At 51.2% G+C, this 16,125-nt stretch overlaps 1 protein-coding gene across 1 annotated transcript; it reads left to right on the top strand.

Moving 5' to 3' along the window:
- The first annotated feature begins 412 nt into the window (after positions 1-412).
- On the top strand, positions 413-16,125 carry LOC119461385 (chitotriosidase-1). Its single transcript, XM_037722681.2, has 6 exons — positions 413-894; positions 2,788-3,040; positions 6,865-7,220; positions 9,886-10,203; positions 10,618-10,793; positions 15,467-16,125. The coding sequence occupies exons 1-6, from the start codon at positions 421-423 to the stop codon at positions 15,972-15,974; spliced, it is 2,085 nt and encodes a 694-aa protein (XP_037578609.2). The 5' UTR covers positions 413-420; the 3' UTR covers positions 15,975-16,125.

Genomic DNA, 16,125 nt, shown 5'->3' with positions numbered 1-16,125 from the left:
TCCTTTCTTTATTCTTTATAACGGGCAGATTCTTTCAGTCGTTTCTTCAGGCTCAATTGACCTCTTTATCTGCTCTTCTTCTTCTTTCTGGGGTTTTACGTGCCAAAACCAGTTCTGATTATGAGGCACGCCGTAGTGGAGGGCTCCGGAATAATTTTGACCACCTGGGGTTCTTTAACGTGCACTACAACGCAAGCACACGGGCGTTTTTGCATTTCGCCTCCATCGAAATGCGGCCGCCGCGGCCGGGATTCGATCCCGCGATCTCGTGCTCAGCAGCGCAACGCCTTAGCTGACTGAGCCACCTCGGCGGGTTTATCTGCTCTTCTTCATGTCATTTTTGAGGTTTAACTATCTGTTCAATTAATGCATTCTGCCTTCGAACGCCACGCGACTCTTAGCCAATCCTCCTTAGTAGGTATGCGCGTCACAGTGTTGAGGTCATCATCATCGTCATCGAGGATACGCGTGCTTGAGCGCACGAGCACTAAGAAGAAGAGGACGCCATTGCCCAGTATGCGCCATCATAAAAGGAAAACTAAACCAAACCAAGCCAAAACAGCGCCAGGTTCAACGCGCCTTTCTGCAAAGAGTCGAGGACCGCTGCCCCCGGAAATGCCGAGGACGCACGACAAAAGCAGGGCGGGCCCACGCGGAAGGCCGCTGGTGGAGAGCTCTTACGTCGACACGACGACGGTGGCCGAGACCGACCTCTACGACTTCGACAGCAGCTCGGAGTCTGGCCGCAGCCGCGGTGGAGACGCCGACGACGCCCTCTGCTCCCAGCCCACCACCATCGACACCCAGTTCACCACGGTGGCCACGCTGGGCACCCACGATCCGCCGCGACGGCGCGTCATGGAGCTGGAAAGCCAGCTGGAGGACGCCACCGATGTAAGGCTCGAAACGCGGTTCCAGGAACGGGATTATCACTTGTTGGCTATTATTCAGCGATTAGTTAATACTCCTGTCAGACGGGCAAATTTAGTGTAACTTCGAGCGAGCGCAGTTCACCATTGGTTGCATTCGCAGGTCGTCAGAGGGAAATGTTTATTGACAATTAATCTCTATAGACCACACTCGCAGGCGAGCGCGTCCATTGAACTGGCTTTGTGTAGCTATAGCCTTGATTGCAGTGCTGCAGAAAAACATTTTTTTTTAAGATTGTCGGTGCATCCATCCTTTGCAGATGATTGGCGACCTTAATGCGATTAGCAGTCTTCTTATCATGGGTATGCAATTGGTGATTATATGTTTTATATGATGATTATTCAGAAAAGCGGCAGATACCCAGTGACACAAGCTGGTGTGAAAGTGGTTCATAAAAGAGCGGCACACTGGTTGCTTATCAAAAATCTGGTCGCATATCACGCGTTACAGGTTTCTCTAGCACACCTAGAAGATAACTAGTAGAAGGGACGCAAATGTGAACAAGAAATAGCCCTAGAAGGATTCCTCTATATGCATACACTATTAGAAGAATTTACACCCTTCGGGGCTTATCTTGTTGCCAAACATGATTCGTCATACATCATGGGTGCCTCGCCTCTCGTTTTTCTAACGCTGCACTTCCTGTACTTTCAGGTCACAAACGGCATGCGCGCTTCGATCAGCGTGAAATATAGCGTTGTTGACATAAAAATATCAGGCACTCAGCGCAGTGTATACTGCAGCGATGCCTTCATACACCCTCCCATATACCCGCACAAATTTCCCCTATCACTGACAAGTTTTATTGCGATAGCAATTATATGGACACTTCAACCGGATTTCTGCCGTCGGCGTCGCCGTCGTCGTCGCCGTGAGGTTCCGTATAGATAAAATCTTCGCCGCGCGCCGTATGCCCGAGCGGAAGCGTGCGGGGACGCGCGCTATCACGAAGAGCGAACGCACTCAATCTCCCACGCGCAAGCAAGGAAGCGCCGGAGGGAGCGGGGGGGGGGGGGGGGGGGCGCACTCCTACTTTGCCAACAACCGCGCTCGTCGCTCGCCCACACCGTCTCTTATCTCCACATGGTTCTGACCTTTGTATGCGCTGTGCATTCGCCGCTCAGTTTCCGTTGAAGCGATAGACCGCACGTACCTTCGCCCGCTGCGGCATATGCGCTTGCTGCCAGCGTTTTGACAGTCGTTGTCTGCAGTCATTCAGTGTGATGTATTCATGTTTGTTTGTGCGCGCTCACACCACGCTTGTTCATTCAGTTAGTAATAGTCGGTCCACATTTTCCAACGCACGCTACACATGCAATGCTGCCCGGATCGGCAGTGCAGCGCTACAGGTGTGTCCCTTCGCACGCGCTGCCCACGGGAAGCGCTTCTCATCAACACCACCGTTTCACACGCGCCTTCTCGTGGTCATCGAGTCTCTCTTCGTGTCGGTCTACTTACGCCGCAGCACACCTGCTTACTTAATCAGCTCATGTTTACTACAATTCATATTGCTACCAAAGCCGCTCACCTTACTTCGTATGACATTGCTGTGTTGCTATCGCATTCATTGCTTTGCCCTTAGGGAGAAACTGTGACATTTTTTCCTTGCTTGAATCTTCTTCCAACTTGGCGGGTTTCCTCAGATCTGGGGAGGTAGTCTGTAAGAGTCCACCTAGTGGGGCATGCCCATTTCGTCTGCTGTTGAAGTTCTGATTGGCTGCGCTGGGCTGCGCGTCCGCGGCATCCAGGAGCCACAGCCAATCAGCACTTCAGCAGCAGACGAAATGGACACGTCCCACTAGGTGGACTCTTACAGAATATCTCCCCTGATCTGCCACGTCTGACTACCCGTTGCAGCAGCCGAGTGCGGCGCATGACGGCCGCTACTCGGCGGGCCTAGCTAGCCTGGCTGCCGCGCTGCGGAAACCGCTGCAGTTCCGGCCGCGAATCCACGATGTCGTCCCGGCTATTCGGGCCCGGGGAAACCAGCTGCTGTCGTTCGCGCGCCGCAACAACGCCAACCTGTTCACGACGTTCGTGGCCGTGTCGACGGTATTCCTGCTGTTACCCCTGTGCGTGCTCTACTACAAGGCGGGAACCATGGCCGCAGGTAATTAAGTGCAGTACAGAGTCCCATACAGAGTTTCGTACGAATGTTAAAGGGAACCCTGAAGCTATAGTGTCTACGGGAACTGCAAGTGTGGCAGTTCATCCAGCATGCCAATGATGTGTAATACATGGATTTCTTTCTGCCATTGACATGTTTCTCGCGAACACTTTATGTAGGACTAGCCATTCATGTCCACGTCTTTATGAAATGCCCTGGAACTGTACTAATGGACTGGGGGGACTTCGTAAAGCGGTTCCTAAGCAGGTTTTCCCAACTCCCCCTTCCTTTCGTGGAGATAAAATAAAGGTGTGAATTGATTTGATTTCGTTTTTTTCCCAAACTTGGACCTTCGCAGACTTGGGTCCTTCCAAACTTATCATTTTCAACAAAGGATGGTGCTGTGAATTCACCAATTCGGATTGATTACGCATGCGCGCAGAGCCTTATGTTGCCTTCATGCTCTTACAAAATAGGAGTTCATAAAATGTAATGAATAACGTCTAAAAAACATCTGAAGCCCCAAGCGCAAATATCGGACAGACCCATGTACTGACCATCATTCCCATGATAGATGAATGATAGCAAGAGTTCTCTCTAGTAATTTTATTGCGATAGCCATTATATGGACACTCCAAGTGCATTTCTGCCGTAGTCGTCACCGCCGCTGTCGTTGTCGCCGTGAGGTTCCGTATACAGTATAATGGCGATAAAATCGTCGCCGCGCGCCGTATGCTTTATGTGCGAGTGAAAGCACACGAGGTACGCGCGCTTTCACGGAGAGCGAACGCACGACGGAGAGCAAACGCGACGTGTTCCGTCGTACGAAAGGCCGTGGGGGGATGGGAGGGAGGGAGGGGAGGCGACGTTTAGCTGCGGCACCAAATGCGTATCTTGCGACCGGGCGCAAGGGGCCGGAACTGGCGACTCAGTCTCCTACGCGAAAGTAGGAAAGCGGGAAGGCATGCAGCGCGGGACGGAGGGGGCGCGGCTTCTACTCTACCAGCAACTGCGTACTTGTACTTTGCGCGGCTGAGCGCTGTCGCGCGCACCGTATCTTGAAAGCGATCTCCACACGGCTCTTACCTTTGTATGCACTGTGCTTTCGCCTCTCGGTTTCCGTTGAACTGATAGACCGCACGAAACTTCGGTCGCTGCTGCAGCGCGCTTGCTCACGCCAGCGTTTTGACAGTGATTGTCTGCGGTCATCGAGTGTGATCTATTCATGTTTGCTTGTGCGTGCTGACACCATGCTTGTTAACTCAGTTAGTAAGCGAATGTGTCCAAGTTTATGCAGCCGATAAAACTAGTATTCTAACTCCATATAGCTCTCTACTAGTAAATTTGCTATCGCAATTGATGCTTCGCCTTTCGGGCGAAACTGCGACTGTTTTGTAAGCATTAGCCCTCCGCGTGCTCGCATACAAGTGTCGTCGCGTCAACATGTGTTTTAGAAAGGTGACTAAATTGGCAAACTTTTATTAGTACTACTATCTCTTGCAACAGTATTGTTAATTATCTCCAACACGCACAGATTCACCATTAAATCAATGCCGCCTGCTTCCTTATCACAGCTAGGATCCTGCAGAATCGTACTCACAGACCTTAACAAAACTTAGGCATTGATATCAGCAATCAAAAAATTAGAGGGAAGCTAAACGCGAATGTCAAAGTAGGATACACCAATGAATTACGCTTTTGCACTAGCAAAACAGTCACCCGTACTGAATTTGGCAAGCAAATTAAGAACCGTTAACCTCGAGCAACAGCCATGAAAGTAATGCTTTCAAACAGTACTTTATCAGTCTGAACAGACTAGTGTTGTTCTTTAGTGTCCCTTTAGGCTAGAGAAAAGGTATTTTGATTTAGCGCTGTCAAGCTTGGCGCGTGCGTGTGTGCGTGTGTGGCGTACACAAACCCGAGTTTGTAGTTTGTGCTTTGTGTTATGTGTACTTTTGTGGTTTTTTGTTTCACTCCGCACGTTACAAGATGTATGGTTTTCCTAGTGAGGTTACTAATAGTAATGGCGCGGAGTTACTTTCTTTTGCAAGTTCACTGCCGGCCGTTTATCTTTTTATGTATTTTTTTGTTTATTTCCGTTTGTTTGACAATACATGATTTTCAAGGTGGTGAGGCTAAAGGGGACGACACAAGTCACCTGACTAGGCCTCTATAGCACCATGTGTCGCTTGAATACAAGCAGAGTAGAACTCGCAGGATATTGACAAGAGGACAGCATTTTACAGGAGGTTTCAGCACAAAAACGAGATAATTTCTACACGATATATTGACCATACCCTATAAATGCGTGTTCAATAATAAGCTCATAAAGAGACTACAAAAAGTAGGCTAATTCAAAGTGTAACAAAAGAATTTACCGTTAATGATAAATTACCACACGAAATACATCAGTAAATACATACAAGCATTGTAGGGATAGTGAAATAAATTTCTTCCTACAAGCAAAACCCTAATGCGAGCTTTTATCACGAGCAACAGCAACAACAAATATGTAATACATAGCCTAAGCGATGAAAAAAAGTCGCAGTTTCGCCCGAAAGGCGAAGCATCGATTGCGATAGCAAATTAGTAGACAGCTACACGAAGTAAGGATAGCAGTTTTATCGGCCGTACAAACTTGTAAAAATTCGTTTACTATTTCAATTAACAAGCATGGTCTCACGCGCGCACAAGCAAACACGAACACATCTTACTCGATGATCGCGGAAAGTGGCTGTCAAAATGCTGGAATGAGGAAGCACGGCATCAGCATCGAGTGAACTGACCTTCGCGCTGCCTCTCGCTTCAACGCGAACAAAGCGGCGAAAACACAGCGCACATGAAGCTATCCGCCCTCGCACTCTGTCCCCATCGCAGATTGCTTTCAAGATAGGGCCCGTTCGACCGCGCGCGGCCGCACCATACGCAGCAGCCGCCGGTATAGAACGCCCCCCTACCCCCCGGTGCCTTGCGGGCGACGGAAGACGGGGCGCTTCCTCCCCGCTTTCCTCCCTTGCGCGCCCGAGATTGAGCCGCCATCGTCGGCTCACCCTAGCATGCGTTTTCACTCGTACATACAGCATACAGCGCACGGTGGCGATGTTATCGCCCATGGACTTCACACGGAACATCACGGCGTGTCCATATAATTGCTATCGCAATAACACAAAAATTATACCATCTCCCCGTAGGGGAACCCGGAGTAGTATGCGAAGCAGCCATTGGTCGCCCACGGCGCTGACACTGGCGTTGACGCTGGCGCTGTCCGTGGCACTCATCACGGCGTTGCGTAGGTAAGATTTCCGACGCTGCTCGACGAGTAATGGCTGATCTCGTCGAAAACCTCCGAGCCGCCCCCAGAGGCACCGGCAACAGTAACCAACGCCGCCACGCGCGTTCGGTGCGAACGCGGATAAACGCCGACGGCGTCGACAACAGTTCTGCGCGTTGTGGCGCCCCCCAGCGGAGTATGCAGCGCCTACCGTCGCGCCTCTAGCCTAAGCTGCGTCGCATTATCGCGCGTGGAGCCGCAGGTGTTGCCATTCGTTGCGCAATCCGGAGAGGAGAGGAGCGTCGGAGAGGAGAGGAGGAATGCCGAGAAGAGAGGAGATGAGACAAGGAGAGGAGGGGGAGGAGCATGCGCATGCGCAGTGCGGGTGTGGACGCCGCACGGCGGAGGCAGGGAGTGAGTGACATAGCCCCGACCATAAGCTGCTTCGCATCTAAAAGCGATTTCCGAGTGCTTTCTCAAAACAGGAAATGAAGGCGGATTCCGCTAGAAAGGCCACGCGGTCGCCCATTCGCGGATGTGCCCCTTTTTATGACAGGCGTGCATCGGAAGGGAATATTCTTCCGGGACGACGGCCACGGCATCGCTGTCCAGCGGGGCTTCGACGCGTCCACCTGCAAGGACTTCCACCCGCTGGCGGACAGCAGCCCCGCACACGCAGTGCCGCACGTCGCCGAGACGGAGGACTTCGTGCCGTACCGCACGAAGGTCGTGAGCACGAACCCCATCTTCTGCGTGTACCAGCACGACGTGTTCCTGCGCTTTCCCAAGCTGCACTACCGCGTCGTGGACGTGCCGGGTGCCTTCTGCACCCACCTCATCTACCACGCGGCCGGGGTCACGGCCGACGGCTCCATCTACAGCAAGGACCCCACGTTCGACGAGACCTACCAGGCAGGAGGCGTTATATAGGCTATAGTCTTGCTGCTAAGAGGGTCGGTCGGCGCAAAAGGCATACCCAGGGTGGTTAAAAAATGATAGTTTAGCAGAAACTATCGGTGGATGATTGTCAGTCAGTTTCATTCATTCATTTTATTACCTTAAAATTATTCATTTTATTACTTCCCCGTGGATCTGCTGAGATATGCTGCTGGGGGGGGGGGGGCACTTATTGTCTAGCTCTAATGGTTAAATGCTACTATAAGGTACACTGGGGCTGTGACGTATATCACAGCGCCCGTGCACCTTACAGTATCATTTATGTCTATGTCGGTGTGCACTCGGCAGGCGGTATTCAACCTCATCATACGACGAGACGAGAGACACGCTGATGCGTTAATTTTACCTCCCCCTGCGGTTATATACCTTCACACATATGCTGTAACCCGTGACTCGTGAAGCATTGCCCTCGCTGGAAAGTTTTGTTACAGCGAAGGGGAGTTCCATCGCGGTTTTGGTGCAGCCGCGTGCCCGATACGAAATGTCAACCAGAGAACAGGCTGGCGCAACGCAGCCACGAGTCGGTCTTATGACAAGGCCGTCGGAACGCGCAGCCGGACGCACTTAAGCGTCGGTTGAGCTGGTGCAACATAAAGGAACATACATCCTATATAGCGGCTAGTGCCGATATAATAAGCATGTTCATATTCGAAGCATGTGAAAGGACTCGGGTATAACGAAGGAAATTAACCGGATAGAGCGAAGCAGTTGCTAAGAATTGAGCAGATTTCAGGCAGTGGCATACCACCAACAACACGTGTATTACGTGGACGTTGCCGGCCCACACCACGGGGGGTGGTACACGGCTGCAGTCGTACACAACACTAACACAGTTAACGGGCTCACTTTCAAAGCCTACAGCGCAACACACGCGGAGGAGATTGACATCGCTCTGGCCCTCACTAATCCCACGTCGACACACATCATCACCGATTCGCGAGGGGCTTGTCGGAACTATGAGCTGGGGTGGGCCCCCCCGCTTGCCCAGCGCATACTCCAATCTAGCTGTCTATACTTTGATCCAACTCCGCGTAACCTGATTTGGGCCCCCAGTCACCAGGGACTCCAGGGAAACGAACAGGCCGATCAGGCCGCCCGCGCACTCTCTCCCCGGGCTGTCTCCCTGTCCTTGGAAGCCTACTCCCAGTCAGACAATCTGGCCCTTTCATTCAAAGAAATCACCGATTACTATAAGGAGGAGCACCGGCGTTACCCGGCCCCTTGTAAGGGACTGGATCGCGCTGACGAGCGCCTCCTCATCAAAATTTTTACCAACACTGTACTGTGCCCGGCGGTGCTGAAGCATTTCAACCCATCCTTTGACGGTGCGTGCCAGTTCTGTGGGGAGGTGGCTGACACCTTCCACATAGTATGGGCGTGCCATTCAAACCCATCCATCCCCCCCAACCCCAATCCCACCAGAGGGAGGCGGCCCTGCTCGGCTGTCAAGACCTCAAGACCCAAAAGGCCTTGGTTCAACGGACGCGGGCGGCGTTGCTTGCCAATGGGGCCCCGGAATAGGGGCTCCACCTAGTACTGTGAGGGGAGGAGGCCAATAGGGCCCTAACCCGATCACCTCTCTGGAACTAGTTCAATAAATGTTTTTCACCACCACCACCATACCAGACCTCTATATATAGGATCTTCCGAAAGGTGTGAGAACTCTCTTTGATGTGCGAGTTGCTCGGGTCCGCGTACATCTGCGAAGGCTTCTTCTGCTCGGTCGACTCGGGAGGTATACGGGAGTTGCTAACGTAAGTTAACAAAATTCCTCATGGTGGCAATAGTTCCCCTGTTAATCACGTTTCCGAGGCTTAGGCAAAGGACAGCAAAAAGACCACAGTGTGCCAATACCACCGATACATGAACAATTTTGCGTCATCGCGACGAGATATCAGTTTTAAGACGGCTGCACTTAGGGCGCACGTGATGAGAGAAAAGCACATGAAGTGGGGACCACCAGGAAAAATTCATCGTCGGCTCTTTGAATTGTGCAGATGGAACCAATGGAACTTTGAAAAATCAACTGGATGGTCGGCGTTCGGTTGGTACGGACGTTTAGCAAGGGCAGTCCTGATGCGACTTCAGAAACTTGCTATTTACTCTTTTCCGGCATAGTTGCTTTCGTTCACAGACTGAATAAATGTCTGAACACTCACGGTGACTACGTGAAAATGGAATGTTTACCAACGTCTCACCATGGCATAGTTTATCAGTGTTATCGGCACATCAATTCTGTCTCTGAATGGTATTGTTACCATACTTTTCGAACCGCTTTCACGTGAATGTGGGTGTCGGAAATTGGTGGATGAAATAGGGGTGACATTTCATCCACGCAATTTAAGTTATTCACGTAATTTTTTATAGCTTTGTTATAACATTTTACGCAGCTACAGAGGTTTCCTGTGTCATCTACTGGTCGGACCATTAAATAACTTTTGAGTATTGGTCCAACAAATGTGCGCACTTTTTTCTAACGTTCACTGAGAATATAAAAAATGAACGATCACTGAATCAATTCGAAAAGAAATACCGAAAAAAATACGGGTTTCGAATATCAAACTATATAGTACCGCAAACTTTGGCTTTTACCGACAGCAGTTCCGCTCTCTTGGCGCAGGGCTTCCGGCAGGCCTCCGAGCTGAAGGGCGTCTACCCGCACCTGAAGGTGCTGCTGTCATTGGGCGGCGGGCCGGACGAGCGGGACACCTTCCAGTTTTCCAGCATGGCCGGCCACCTGAACCGGACGCGCGCGTTTGCTGACAAGGCGTTCTGGTGGCTCGTCAACCGGGGCTTCGACGGCCTGCACCTGGACTGGCGCCAGCCCGGCGGTCACTGCGGCTCTCGTGCCGACAAGCAGAACTTTCTCGTGCTGGTCGAGACACTACGCGAGCGCTTCGGGCTGCGCTACATCATCACCGTCGGCGTGCCTTACCAGGCACGGGTGCCTCTTCTCTTTGCGAAAAAATTAAAAATAAGAAAGCCCTCACAGTACAAATTGTTACACCCTTAAGGGTTTTGGTGTGTCCAACGGCTAAGATCCTTACCCTTATTGCTGAAAAAAAAAATCATTCTACGCCGACATAGAGCTCAAACTACGCCTCTGATGAGAGAAGCCGTATAGTTGGAAACTGTGCATTAATTCTGACCACTCGATGCGCACCGAAATATCTGACACTGCAGAGTATGACAGCGATGGAGCTCTGTTGAAGTTTAACTGAAAGAACAGTTCACTTGGCGCCATCCTTCCTCCGTGGTTGGCGTAGTGACAGGGTTGCTTGGATTGTGCTGCTGGTTGATCATCTTTTGCGCGTTCATCCACCTGACCCTAATTGTGAGCGTTCTTCGGCAGGAGGACTATCGCCACCGCGGATATCACCTGCCAGGAATAGCGGACCAGGCTGACTTCCTGCTGGCCACCACCCACGGATTCCACGACGCCAGCGAGAAATACGCGCAGTGCCCCAGCCCGTACACCGCGCCCTCTGCAAACTCCACGGCCCGCCACTCCAAGAACAAAGCGCCCGGGTAGCGTATAAACGTCGCTTGCTCTCGTGCATAATGCGCTTCTTCATTTCAATAACTTGGAGTACGCTTAAGCTTCGCCTTTAAGAGTGTAACACGATAGCGTTATTGGACGCCGTCGACGCCGACACCGACACGGAGAAAATCATCCCGGACCACCCCGACCGCGCAGGCCCTCCGCGTGGCGCAAGGCGTTAGTGAACAAAATTGAATTTCTCGAAGTAAAACCCGCCATAAAAATCTCAAAGTACGACTTAACCACAACCTACAGACGTAACTAGCGTCAGATTGTAATTCGAAAAAAAAAATGGAGGACGCTTAAGCTTCGCCTTTAAGAGTGGAACGCGATAGCGTTAAAAGATTCCTGACTGCTTTTCCTTGCTATGGCACCATTCTGTGCAATGACGCAGTAGGACTGGCGTGGACAGTGCAAGCTATAGATATACTGAACATAGCTTGTGATGCGACTGCCACTAAGATTGGCCTAGTTCCAGACAAATCGGAGCGCAAAATAGTGGAATACGACAGCTGAAGTGATAAAAAAAATAAGTTTTTCATCTGCACACCCTACATAGCCTGTTCACGCCTTTGAAAACTTCTCTCACAGTCTCACAATCGATTCAGGTGCGGCGGCGAGAGGCTCACGTTTGGCATTAATGCCATTTCAGTGCCTTTGGTGGAATTTCCCACTTCCGTAAATAGAGATCTTTATCATACCGCTACCAAGTACTTTGCCCGCTATCATCCCGGCAACATTCCAGCTTCCGGACGCGTGCTAGCTAATCCGCGCCTGGCAGGTGGCCGAGACAGTACAGCGGTAACGGCGGATGGCGGCACCATGCTAAACTCTTATTGACAATGAGAAGGGTGAATTGGGGAGCCCGTTGACGATGTTCCTCCGTAATGTGTACCACTGCGGTCACATGAGTTCGAGTCCAGGGATGCTATATCACGGAGGAAAGGGAAAAAAAAAAAGACTATACAGGAGGGGAGCATGAAGTCAGGCAGCTAGCCTCGGCAAGGCACTTTCCTCTGACAACCCCCCTCGATGCCTCCCTTCGGGGCCTATCGTTGGCTCTTGAAAAATAGGCCCTCCGTAATTGACGAAACTCTCGTCATTGTTTGGTTCGTGGTATCTTATAGTGACGCCCTCGTCGCGATCGGCCCCCGCCTGTATGGCTTAGAGAGGGACTTTTTCCCCCACGAGCGTTTTAATTATATGTTTTGTCTAGGCTTCAAAATTGTCACGTGACGCTTCTCGAAGTCTCTTTCCTTCATAACAGCCAGTGGCGCACCGACGGGGGGGGATTCGGGGGTTGTAACCCCCCCCTGAGGCCGACTTAACCCCCCCCTTTTGTTTAACCCCTTTTCTTTCCTTACGCATTTGAGTACTGCAACTATAGATGTAAGACGCGCAATCGTCTGCACACTCGCAAAAAGCGCATTTTTTGACAATTTCCCGTGAAGAAATCGAAATTAGTGCTGTTTAGATGGTATTGGAAAACTGCCACCCCCCCCCCCCCCCCCCTGGCAGAAATCCTGGGTGCGCTACTGATAACAGCGGTATTGCGTAGCGCGCGAAACGTAGGGAGAAAAAAAGGACAGAGAAGAGTAAAGAGCACTAACTTCCAACTGATCTTTATTTGCAGATGAGCAGGATTTATTATATGCCCAGCGAACAGAAAAAAAAAGGAAAAAACTAAGAAAAAAAGGCGAAACCCAGGGCCAGTGCATCGTTGATGAGTAAGATCACTCTTTTTTTTTTCTTTTTTTTACCACGTGTCCACGATTGCCCTACGCCCTGCCAAGTAATCACGCTCAAGCCGTGAGAGAGCAATAGATAGGGTGCTTACGCAGCAGTCACCTAACTTGTAAATATTCTCCGCTTCTATTATTTTTCGGATTAACTGCGACCTGCGCAATACCGCCGTTATGAACCACGACCAACTCGTCCAAGCTTCTTCCCTAATACTCTTTCCTTCCTCCATGAATGCTACCCTTCACTGCTAAATTACGCCATGTTGGCGTTTTCAGCAGAGAGGCTGCCAGAGAGGCACTCAGGGAGGTAACGGTGCATGGTGGCACTATGCTAAACTTTATTGACTATGAGGGGGGAAATTTATTGACGCAGTTCCTCCTAATACAGGGTGTTTTTTTCTTAGCTGCACCAAATTTTTAAAATTAGAAAAATACATATCTTGGTCACGTTATGTTTACCATTCGAGTGCACCGATTGGCGGCCTCTAGAAACAGATCAATTTCCGCACTTACGTGCGTAATTAGCGAAGTTACGCTAATTAACTTTCTAATTATCAACAATAGGTGGCTACAGCAAATGAGTACTTTGGGGCCCGTCCTCGACACTACCTATCCCAACGATCAAATTTTGAATAGCGCTGTTCATGTGGGAGCTACGCGACCAATTAGTTCCCCTTGGTAGGCTCCTTGAAATCGAAATTTCCCGCAAAAAAGAGCGTCTGTGTCGTCGATGTCGCCACCCTCCTGCTTTTCGTCACGTCTCCGAGGTAAGCGCCGGTCCGGCCCGCGAGCAGCTTGCGTAATCTCCTTGCTATCTGCGGCGTCCGCAGTCAACGCTACAGACTGATATGACGCCGCGTCATATCAGTCTGTAGGATTCCCTGAGGGATGAGAACAAGTCCCTCGTAGATAGTAACAAGAACCTTACGCGAAGAGTTGGTTACCTAGAGCAGTACTCGCGGCAAAACAATGTGGAAATTAAGGGCATCCCAAAAACAGACCGAGAAAACTGCCTGTCAATTGTACAGGTCTTGTACGACCGCGTCTGTAGTATCTAATAGCCCAAGGAGCGGGGTATGCGCTACAGCGCAACGTGGCGCGCGACGGAATGACGAATTTGGCGGCCCGCCGGCATTGAAGCGTTAGGCCAACGCCGCAGACAGCAAGGAGATAACGCAAGTTGCTCGTTGGGCCGGACCGGCGGTGACGTCGGAGACGTGACGAAAGGCAGGGGAGCGGCGACGTCGACGACACAGACGCTCTTTTTGCGGCCACTTTCACTTTCAAGCAGCCTGCCAAAGGAACTAATTGTTCGCGTAGCTCCCACGTGAACTCCGCTATTCAAAATTTGATCGTTGGGCTAGGTAGTGTCGAGGACGGGCCCCAATGTACTCATTTTCTGTAGCCCCCGATTGTTGATAATTAGAAAGTTAATTAGCGTAACTTCGCTAATTACGCACGTAAGTGCCGAAATTGCTCTCTAATTAGAGGCCGCCAATCCATACACTCGAATGGTAAACATAACGTGACCAAGATTTACATTTTTCTATTTTTAAACATTTGGTGTAGCTAAAAAAAAAAATGTATATTCCATCTCGGCCACTGAAGTCCGAGACCGGGTGCTCTACCGCAGCCACTGTGAAATTCAGCCATGTTGCCGCTTTTAGCCAATTAGATACTATAGCAGCACTGCGGGCCAATCGGAAGTGACCAGATTGCGAATTTGACAATACGGCTGAATTCGACAGGACCAGCTCGAGGCCATGACGTCATACAGACCGCGAACCGTGGGCCGTATTCTGTAACGCTTCGGTTTTCGAAGGATTCGGTTTGGCGGTGGCGTCACATTGGGGCGGTCCGTTGACGTAATGAAAACAAGTGAAAGGACAGAGACCAATCGGCGCGAAGGTTTCGTTTTGTGGCAGTGAACGTCACAAACCGAGTAAAAATATGGCAATTTACGAGCGCTTCTTGGTAAATAAAAATAATTTGTTCATGGTATTGATGAGGTTTACGTTTTTCATCATGAAACGTGTGCGAGTTGTAATGGCGGTGAGTGACTTAACGAATTTTGTTTACTTCGGTTGACCCATTTATGCCGCTAGGTGGGACGTCGTACGCTAACTTCGCGTTGCGGCCAAAATACACACTCAAGTTCCTCGCACAGTCGGAGCGCTGCCTCTTTTGAGAAGCTGAATTGTCGCCGGAATCCCTCGTCTTTCATCTCAAAGGCGTCTTGTCGACGTCGATGTTGTCGCTGTCTATCACGGAGGCTCGCTAAAAGCACGATAACAGGCGCCACAGGCACCGCACACGCCGTCATTTTGCTCCGAGTGCCGCGATCTCGCCCGTGCACACGGCACGCACAGGCTCTGCGCACGGCACACCGCGCTTCGGATCAGACCGAAGCAGCGCGCGCGGCTTCGCTTCGTAGCAGACGACAAATTCGGTTTCCGCGTGATTGACATGTGCGTGACGTCATCAAAAAATGCGTTCGCGCCCTGAGGCGATGGCGTCACCCAGGCGGCGACCAATCGCTGCACGCAAACCGAATCCTTCGAAAACCGAAGCGTTACAGAATACGCGGCCCCTGCTCGTTCTGCCAGGCGCGCGTCATTTGATTGGCACTGAGCCTTATATCGTTGTACACATGAAGAACAAGCTAAGCCGCTGATTACGGCGACCACGAATTGAAGTGACCACGACGAGAAATCGCAAAAAATGATTTTTTCTTTATTATTATTATTATTATTATTATTATTATTATTATTATTATTATTATTATTATTATTATTATTCTGGCGACGCACCTGCGTGCTGGCGACGTCACAGGTTTCTTGTCTATACAAACATGAAGCTTGTCTGTATCTCGAATAGCATCCCAAGTCCTATAAGACAGTCACGAACTGTCCGCACAGGAACGGCCCTACCATGCGCGACGTGATGCGTGTGCTCAAGTACGAGGTGCCCCGCGAGCACCGGCAGCGCCTGTGCTTCAGCGTGTCGCTCATGGGCCACCGGTGGACGCTGCGCTCGTCCGGCGCCTTCCACGCGGGCAGCGCGGCCAGCCGGGCGGGTCCGGCCACCGGGGACAGCCAGGCTCGAGGCGTGCTCGAGTACCCGCTCGTGTGCCAGTACCTGCTGCGCGACAGCGTCGACCCGGACGGAATGTGCAGCTACGCGGTGCGCTTCCGAGATTGGGTCGCCTACGAGGGCATGCAGTCGCTGCCGCTCAAGCTGTCGCGCATGCGCCGGGACATGGGCACGCCGGGGCTCTGCATCGCCGTCTGGGATCTGGCCTTCGACGACTTTCGAGGCGACTGCGGCCACTCGCGGTCGCCCCTACTCCGGACCATACACAGGGCTCTCAGCTCGAAAAAGGTCTGGATCATACCGAAGGGGGCCGGCGGGAAGAAACGGCCGTAGTGTCGCACCGACGGCTACGGGAATTGTATTTCCAAGTGACGTTTCGGCTCGCCTTCGTACACAAGCGAGCAAGTTCACCTTTGCGCACCAACTTCGAGGACTGGACAGTACATGCACTTGTAGCCGTTGATGAACTCGTGCCTCCAGAGGT

This window comes from Dermacentor silvarum, chromosome 8, assembly GCF_013339745.2.
Source record: "Dermacentor silvarum isolate Dsil-2018 chromosome 8, BIME_Dsil_1.4, whole genome shotgun sequence".
Taxonomy (NCBI): domain Eukaryota; kingdom Metazoa; phylum Arthropoda; class Arachnida; order Ixodida; family Ixodidae; genus Dermacentor; species Dermacentor silvarum.
The sequence above is the reverse complement of the archived record's forward strand: the minus strand, read 5'-3'. Positions and strand labels throughout refer to the sequence as shown.